The 9444-nt window shown below is 46.4% G+C and overlaps 1 protein-coding gene across 6 annotated transcripts in view; it reads right to left on the reverse strand.

Moving 5' to 3' along the window:
- TRAF3IP3 (TRAF3 interacting protein 3) overlaps positions 1 to 6187 on the reverse strand; it is a 27034-nt gene extending 20847 nt beyond the window's left edge. For 2 of the 6 annotated variants that reach the window (XM_050781378.1, XM_050781374.1), the window contains exons 1-2: positions 5411 to 5903; positions 1242 to 1644 (exon numbers count right to left, since the gene is read on the reverse strand). In XM_050781378.1, coding sequence (XP_050637335.1) covers positions 1242 to 1644; positions 5411 to 5496 — 489 coding nt within the window. In that variant the 5' untranslated portion in view covers positions 5497 to 5903. The other 4 variants (XM_050781379.1, XM_050781376.1, XM_050781383.1 and 1 more) reach the window with 4 other exon arrangements.
- Positions 6188 to 9444: the final 3257 nt, after the last annotated feature.

The following is a 9444-nucleotide window of genomic DNA, read 5'->3' on the forward strand; positions in this document are numbered from 1 at the left end:
GTTGTGGGGAGGTTTTTTGCTTTAGTAAACAGTTTGTTTTCTTTTGCAACTGGGCTCTGGGATCATTGCTCTGAACAGTATCTCCTATTGAGCATAACAGATCCACTAGTTAAGAAGCCCTAATGGAGTACCCACTCTGGGTAGGACACAATGCCAAGCATTTCCACGGAACATAATGGACACATCCCTGCTGTCAACATGCTCACAACCTCAGTAGGAAGACACAGATGGTTTGCTGGCCAACGTCATCTCAGCATACCCTGGTTTTTGCCAACACTGTTCCTTTCCAGGCCAGACTAATGGGCCCTCTAAGGGTTACACAATCTTGGAAGATTTTAACCTCACAAGGCCCGTAGACAGCAGAGGTGGCCTGGAGAAGCCAGGGAAGGCTTCCTGGACCAGATGAGGCTGTAGCCGAGTGATTTAATAGAATTGGAATAACACCAGAGAAAGAGAGAAGAGTGGGCACAACAGCCTTGCAGAAGAAGAGAGGACAGATATGTCTGTGTGTGTGTCAAAAGGATTGGCCTGTGTACTTGGCATATAATAAACTTTCAGTAAATATTTGGTGACTGATGGATGAATGAATGCTATAAGATAGCTGTAGAAGATATGTGTATATTGCCTAAGTTTGAACTGATATAGGTGTTAGCTTTGGAATTATTTTTATTTGTTTTATTTTAAGTTTTTTAGAGATAGGGTCTCCCTTTGTTGCCCAGGCTGGAGTACAATGGTGTGATCATAGCTTATTGCCGCTTTAAACTCCTGTGTTCAAGTAATCCTCCCATCTTTGCCTCCTGATTAGTTAGGACTACAGGTGTGCACCACCATGCCTGGCTAGTTTGTAAAGTTTTTGATAGAGACAGGGACTTGTCTCTATCAAAAAACTGGTCTCGAACTCCTGGCCTCAAGTGATCCTCCTGTCTTGGCCTTCCAAAGTGCTGGGATTACAGGTGTGAGCCAACATGCCCAGCCTGGAATTGTTTTTAAAAATTATTTTTTTCTCTCTTACAAGTCAAGTGCAGAACAAAAAGAGCTAAACAAACAAAAACACAACAGCAAAAATCTCTGAATAAGTAGCTGTTGGCAACTTTACTATAAGAAGCTCTTAGCAACTTTACTATATGACTGAGGAAGAAGGACTTAATTTAGATCACTTTTAGCGACCTTGAGCCCACCCACCCTCCTTGTCCAGAGAGGGTCCCGGAGCACAGAGCAGTATGTCCCTTGACATGGCCCACCTGCTCTCTGGGAGAAGAGATCCTGCTGGCACAAGACAAAGGTTCCTTGAGGACAGTCACCTGGCCTGGCCGCCTGGAGGGCCCTTGCTCCCTGGCCTGGGGACGGTGCGCCTTGCCTTTCTCCTCTAGCTCCAGGTTCCTCCTCCTGAAGAACTGCTGCAGTCGAGCTCTCTGGAGCTGCTCTCTCTGCTGGATCCTCAGCGTCTTCCCCACCTGGCGGCAAGTGGTCACATTGGGACGGCAGCGGCGGCTTTCACGGATCTCTTGCCTGCGCTCACACTTGGCCTCATAGCTCTCAGCCCACCGGGCCAAGCCAGGGGAGGGCCTGGGGTCTGGGCTGATCATGATGACCTCCAAGCACCTGTTGCGCTTGGCTTCCCGTTCCTGGAATAGATGCCTGGATCTGCCAAATGCCAAGAGGGAGGAGAAGGGGAGGGGTCAGAAGATGGGCAGAAAAATGACTATCTCCCTAGACCAGGGGGCAGAAATAGCACAGAGTTCCATCCATGTGGGTTGAAAACTGAGGACATGGTGGTATCAAACTGGGAGTCAGGACTCTTGGGCTCAGTCTCTAATGAATTAATACAACCTTGTAACAGCGATTTGCTGCTCTTCTCTAGCTGATGTTTCCCCTTTGTAAAGTAAAACGGTCTCTATGGCTGCCACTTACTCCTTGACTGAACATCTTACCATGCCTCTAAGTCAGGGGAACATGATAAATAATTGATTAAAATAATAATGAGCTTATAGCCTCTTGGATGGCAGGTGTGTGTTCATTTTCCAGACTTCTAGAGAAACAGCCTAGTGAGCCCCTCTGCCCTCTTATCCCCCAGTTGAAAAAGAAAGTCAGTATCTTTACTGCTGTCTTGGTCCAAGCTGTTACTAACATAGTTGAGTGACACTTCTCAAGATCTGGAGGGCTAACCACACCCCACTCAGGTGGTGACCAGTCCTGTGACCAGCACCCGCTGCTCTCTTCTTGACTTTTAGCAACTAACTTATGAGTCTGGACCTGGCATGGTTTAGGAGGAAACCCTACCCTAATTCCTCCAACCTGCTGTGCTGACAATGGTCCATGGGCCCCCCACTCCAAGCTCAGGACTCGGCCGTGTCTCTCAGGTGCAGATCAAGTTCAATCAGTATTGACTGAGCATCTGCCACATGCCTAGTGCTGGCCTAAACCCATTTCAGAGCATCTGGCTCCAATACTCTTGGAGATGAGGGTTCCATTTCTTTAGGATCACCTTCTTGTCAGGGCTAATTCTGGTGCCAAGTCTGCTTTCCTTTGCCAAGACACAGATTGTGCCATCCAAACCCACAAGCACATGAATTAGACCTTAATAAGGCTGCTGCAAACAGAAAAGAAACAAAACAAAAATAGTAATCAGAAGTTTCCAGGGAGCCAGGCTTTGTGTAGGGGCCACAGGATGTCCCTCTGCATGGCTTTACCTGGTATTCACATAGCACTCAGACCCAAATCCCCTTTTCCTTCTCTGTGCCTTTCTCTTTCCTACTCTTCCCCACCTACCTTCTGCAGTTTATCCTACTAGAACCCTCTGGTCACTTTGCTGAGTTGGGCTGGACTTGGATTAGCTGGATCCTGAGCGTTGGAAATTCTGTGTCCTGCCTCCTCTGATCACTGGAGTCAGACCAGGGACTGATGAAGGAAGAGGGACTCCCCCTCACAGCTGCTGCTGCTTCTTTTCCTCCCACGACCTCATTACCCACCACCCTGGGAGGAGGGTATCTCAGCTTCACCAACCAGCAGGCGTTTGCTAGCTGTAACCCCTCGGGGTTTATTTATAGGCCAAACAGACTCAACAGGTAGCAGAGTCTCTGCCCCTTTACTGGGACTTCGCTATCCTGGCTCAGTCTGGAATTCTCTGCAGGATTCTTGTTTTCTCTCTGATCCTACCACTCATTCCCCAGGGTCATGGGTGGTACAGTCTTCTTCCCTGAGAGGAGTTTTGGGTGGTCAAGCCCTGAACACTCAAATGCCTGACTCTTGAGGGTTGGAGGAGCATACTCTGGTGTCAGGCAGCATTGATTCCAAACAGAAATGTGAGGTTGTTAATGTTTGTCCTCTACATACCCATTCTGAATGGCTCTCTTCTTTCTTTAGGTGTTTCTACTTACTCCTTCTTGGATAAGGGTGGGAGTGGGCATAGGGGATGGTCCCTTGACTTTCTCCCTGCCACTTTCTTTATTTAGAGACTTAAAAAGAAAGGGTCTGGGCCAGGCGCGGTGGCTCAAGCCTGTAATCCCAGCACTTTGGGAGGCCGAGACGGGCGGATCACGAGGTCAGGAGATCGAGACCATCCTGGCTAACACGGTGAAACCCCATGTCTACTAAAAAATACAAAAAAAAAACTAGCCGGGCGAAGTGGCGGGTGCCTGTAGTCCCAGCTAGTCGGGAGGCTGAGGCAGGAGAATGGCGTGAACCCGAGAGGAGGAGCTTGCAGTGAGCTGAGATCCGGCCACTGCACTCCAGCCTGGGTGACAGAGCAAGACTCCGTCTCAAAAAAAAAAAAAAAAAAAAGGGTCTGAGAGACCCATGTCTGTTGTTATAAATGACTGAATGGAGGAGACCCAGGATTATGTGCATGTGAACTCCATCTCTGGAACCTACACTCACAGCATCCCTGAGTCACAGCCCCTGGCTATTCTGCCATGGATTGCAGTGGAGAACCCTGGCTCTTGGAGTCACACTGTGTGGACTCATATCCTGGCTCTGTCACCTACTACCTGTGTGTGGTTTTAGGTAAGCTATTAAACATCTCTAAGCCCCAGTCTCTTCATTTATAAAATGGGGCTAGATTGGATGGGCGCGGTGGCTCACACCTGCAATCCCAGCACTCTGCGAGGCTGAGGCGGGTGGATCATGAGGTCAGGAGATCGAGACCATCCTGGCTAATACAGTGAAACCCGGTCTATACTAAAAAATACAAAAAAATTAGCCAGGCATAGTGGCGGCCTCCTGTAGTCCCAGCTACTCGGGAGGCTGAGGCAGGAGAATGGCGTGAACCCGGGAGGCGGAGCTTGCAGTGAGCCGAGATCGTGCCATTGCACTGCAGCACTCCGGCCTGGGCGACAAGCAAGACTCCGTCTCAAAAATAAAATAAAATAAAATAAAATAAAATAAATAAAATAAAATAGGGCTAGAACCTGCCTTGTAGGTTATAAGGATTAAATGACATTTTTGCCATTAAAAGTAATGGCAAAAACCAAATATTATCCTTGTTATGCTGATGTTGGATATTGAAGACTTGGTGCTGTAAGACAAAGGCTCCAAGCTAAACGAGCACTCTTAAGACCAAGAATGCCTTCTCTCATCCTCTCAACCCTCTCTCTTTGACAGAGTATATTGTTTATCAGATTGAGGGGATGCTGGACCAAGGTTGGAGTCACATTTACTTCTCTGTTTCTTCTGACCCCGGGTTTGGGCTATAAGGAGAAAGGGCTTCTCTGTGATCTGGACATAATCACCATCCCAATTACACCAAGCAGAAAGGTAAGGAAGAGATGGGGTCTGCCTGTGTCACACATAAGTTGTGAGGTTCCCTCCCTGTTTGGCTCCAGCTTCCCGCCAGGTTTTGTAGTGGAGGCAGAACATTGAGAATCCTCCTACCTTCTTGCCATGAAGAGGAAAGGGCTATGGGGGAGAACACAGGGCCTGAGATGAGGTCTCTCTGGGCTTTCCACCTAGGCCACCCACCTTCATCCACTGAAACACACAGCTGCTCTGCTCACTGCTTCCTCGGGGCAGACATTGAGTCTTCTTACCCAAGAAAGGAGCTGCAGTGGAAATGGCTTCTTAGAGACGGGAGTGTTCCCAGATGCCTTGGCTACCACAACTGCTAGGATGTGGTGCAGCATGCTGCATAGAACCCTACCCCAGTTTCTGGGATATCTGGACCCTACTGACTTGCTTAAAAACAAGAAGGTATGCAGGATGGCTGACAGGGATAGGCTGCTAAAGAAAAGGGAACTGGTCCCTGTAGAGTTCAAAGAAAGATCACTGGGTCACTGCCCAGGCTTTCTGGCATCTCTGACATTCCCCCCTGGCAGCATGACTGGGCTCACTTAGAGCTTGGAGGAAGGGTTACTGGCTTGGAAGGCTCAGTCTGGTCTCTCAGGCTGCAGAGAGAGAACAGGGCATGGCTCCTCACCTGACTGTGGCTTGACATGCCTTTCCGAGTCTCGCTTTTACTTCCTGGCCGTGTGTGCAACAGACGCAATGAATGGCTTCCTGCATGGGTTGGCCTTCCTGGCCCAGAGCTCTCAGTGGGAACTGAGGGGAGAGGGGCCTACGCTTGAGCTGCTGGGAAGGCAGTCTTGTGTTCAGGGATCCCCGCTTTGAAGAAAACTATAAAAGGTCATTTAATTCATGCCCATATCACTGGGTAGCCTGAACTAAGTCATTTGACTTACTCCTAATCTAATGTAATCTAATCTAATCTACTGGAACAGAGGAGTGGTGCAAGCTGTACCCTGTGCCAAGGCTAGCGCCACGGGAAACCAACACAGGATACTTTCTTGGTTACCCAAACCCCCAACACCCTTAAACTATGCCACCTGCTCTTTCTTCACCCAGGAGAGCTGGGATGGTAGAGCATCTTCTGCCCCACCCCAAAGTTGGAGTTCCCAAACCAGGACACAAAAGCATCCTCCTTCTCAGTTACCTCCGAGTCCCAGGCTCCGACTCAAGCCACTCAGGAAAGCATTCCAGCTCCTGGGCAGATCTTGGCTCTGGTCTCAGATGGAGCAAGACAGCAGATGGGTAAAGCACACGCTTTCAATCCATAGGTCTGGGCCCCATTAACATGTCCCTTCTTGGTACTGTCTTTCTTTTTGCACAGCAGCCTTGCTGAAACAGGAAACAGACAAAGCCACAAGGTTTGCAAACCCCGGTTCCTCTCTCTTGCTCTCTGGCATCATCTGAGTGAGCCTCTGAACTCTGAGGCCTCCAGGGCTGGGCTCAGGAGCTCCTCCCATCAGTAGGCACCCTGGCCACCCTTTCTCTTGCTACTGGATTGGTCGAAGCTCTTGGACAGTTTCAAGTCAAGATTCCTTTCCACGATTAGACAAGGATAGTCCTCTGGGTCAGATTCAGACCTTTGTGGTTTCTATGAAGGGAAAGAAAATTCCTTTTTGATGGTAAGACCTAGATGAGATGTTCTCAGTGTAGGCTTTCATGTGTATCAGGTAGTTCTTTGTGCAAAGATTTTCCTTTTTCTTTAGCCACCTCTTCCCAATCCTGGTATTGTAAAGAGTTTCTGCTTTTCTGAAGTAGCTGGTGTCTTTCTCAGATTCTGGAATGAGGCCAATTCTGCATTTGCTCCTTTCTAGAGCAATGAGGAGGGGGTATAAAGGTGGGTAGCTGGGGGATGAAGGAAGGAATAGAAGGCAGAATCTTCTACACATTTTTTATCCAGTCAACCAGACTAGGAAATTTAGGGAAAAACTAAAGGGAACTAATTTGTGTGCATTAAGATGAAGTCATCACAAATGATGCAGTCAGGAAATTCCCAAGAAGTTCAAGCTAAAATAGTGGAGGGGAAACTGGATTGGGACAAGTTAACCCAGCAGCTTTGTAACCTTGTAAAATTCACCTTGTCTGGATGCTACTCACTGTGGTGGTTGGATGATGTACGTGGCTCTTTGGAATTCTAAGTTTTGACACACGTGAGGCAGGTAATGAGACTTAAACATAGCTGTGATCACGTTTATTAACATGTGGAGAGTTTGTCACCATTTTCTCTGCTACTGCTTCTTTCTCTGTTCTTTGAGGAGAAAAAGGACGAGGAATCAGCAGGGAAAAGCAGAGGATGGATTCTCAAGCAGTAGGGCTGAAGATAAATGGCATTTACTCAGGATGAGAGACAACAGCTCAAGGCCCTGTGTCTGGAGCTTGACACATACAGATGGGAATGAGTAGAGGACAGAGGGTTTGGGGAGTCCAAGATGTCAGAATAAGAGAATTTTGGCTGGGCACAGTGGCTCACGCCTGTAATCCCAGCACTTTGGGAGGCCCAGGTGGGTGGATCACTTGAGGTCAGGAGTTCAAGACTAGCCTGGCCAACATGGTGAAACCCCATCGCTACCAAAAATATAAAAAATTAGCCAGGTGTGGTGGCATGTGCCTGTAAACCCAGCTACTCGGGAGGCTGACGCACGAGAATCGCTTGAACCCAGGAGGCAGAGGTTGCAATGAGCCAAGAACGTGCCACTACACTCCAGCCTGGGCGACAGAGTGAGACAGAGTTTCGCTCTTGTGGCCTACGCTGTAGTGCAATTGCATGAACTCGGCTCACTGCAACCTCCGCCTCCCAGGTTCAAGCAATTCTCCTGCCTCAGCCTCCCGAGTAGCTGGGATTACAGGCACATGCCACCATGCCTGGATAATTTTTTGTATTTAGTAGAGATGGGGTTTCACCATGTTAGTCAGGCTGGTCTCAAACTCCTGACCTGAAGTGATCAACCTGCCTTGGCCTCCCAAAGTGCTGGGATTACAGTCATGAGCCACCGCGACTGGCCAGAGAATTTTTATTGGCATAGAAGAGTGAGAAGATTCTGGGAGTTCAGGGGATTAGAGTGTAAAGGAAGACAGGAGATTTTAATAGGAATTCCTATAGAGACCTACTATTTGGACTCCATTAAACACCAGAAAGAAATGTGTACAAAGCTCTGCAGTCATTGGGATACTACCCCCATGATAACTGGCATTTAGAGCAGTCAATGATATGCTACAGAAAGTGTTGGACCCAGGTTTACTTGACAGCAGGCTTGAGCTCTTAACATTGTGTTCTGAGAACAAAACAATTAATAAGGTTGTCATACCTATCTATCTATATCGACACACACACACACACACACACACACACACACAGAGAACTTTGAGAATAGAAAATATACCTTATTTTCAAATGCCAATGAAATATTTAAAAAATTGACCATATTGATAAAAAAGCAAGCCTCAGTACATCTTTTGAAAGGTTGATCTATTATAGCAGAATTTTCTGACCATAGTACAATACAATTGAAATAAATAACAAAAGATGGAAGAAAAATATTTTAACTTCTTGGGAAAAAATTCTTCCCATTTACTTTGAAATATAGAGGGAATTTCAAATCTGCAATTAAGAATGGATTGAAAAATGGTGTAGTGGCAACCTTATGAGCAAAATCTGTGAGGCCAAGCAGAACTCAAGGAAAATCCTTAGCTTTAAACATTTTCATTACTTAAGTGAAGAAGATTAAAAATAAATTTCCTATTCATTTATTTTCAAACGAATTGCTAAAAAATGATCAGAAAAAAAGGAGGTGAGAATTTTGAAATGATAAAAGGAGAATATGTAATAAGTTAGAATCCTTTTAAAATTGATTAAAAAAATCAGTTTTTGTGTGTGCATCTGGCAAGGGGAGGAAGGGTAGACATACAAATAGAAAACAAATCAATAAAATAAACTATCAATGAGCCAAATCAATTTAAAAAAGAGAAAAGCCATTATAAAAGTTTAGGAATGATACATGGAAAGTAGCCACAATACAGTGGAAATTAAAATAATTGTAGAGAGTCATTTGTGTAACTATGTGAATGATTTTTAAAATATAGATAAAATGGACTTAAGAAAACGAATTTACCAAATTAGGCTCAAGTAGAGATTTGTAGTGTGATCATCAGCTGGCCTCCAATGGAGGTTTTAATTCAGGCTGCTCTTGAGCTGGGCAGCTAGCTTTTAGTGGCCAGTATCCTGTGCTTCTCCTCATCATTTCCAGGTTCAATGGGAACAACGGCTCCCTTTTTTGATGGTCATATTCTGAAACAGTTTCCTTGATAGATGCTGGGCCCTGGGTAGGCCCCCATGAGGCGATGAGTATGGGGTAAGCTCCCCTTTCCTTTATAGCCTGGTTGCTTCACAAGACCACACAGGCATGTGTAAGATTATCAGATTTTATTATACAGTTGGGGTAATAACCAAACTACATGCTAATATGACTTCTCCCATACTCCAAGAGACAGCACTAAGGAGTTTAAAAAATTTTTTTTTCTTGAGATGGAGTCTCACTCTGTTGCCCAAGCTGGAGTGCAGTGGCATAATCTCAGCTCACTGCAACCTCTGCCTCCCCGGTGTCTCAGCCTCCTGAATAGCTGGGATTATAGGCATGTGCCACCATGTCTGGCTAATTTTTTGTATTTTTA

This window comes from Macaca thibetana, chromosome 1 (genome assembly GCF_024542745.1).
Source record: "Macaca thibetana thibetana isolate TM-01 chromosome 1, ASM2454274v1, whole genome shotgun sequence".
NCBI lineage: Eukaryota > Metazoa > Chordata > Mammalia > Primates > Cercopithecidae > Macaca > Macaca thibetana.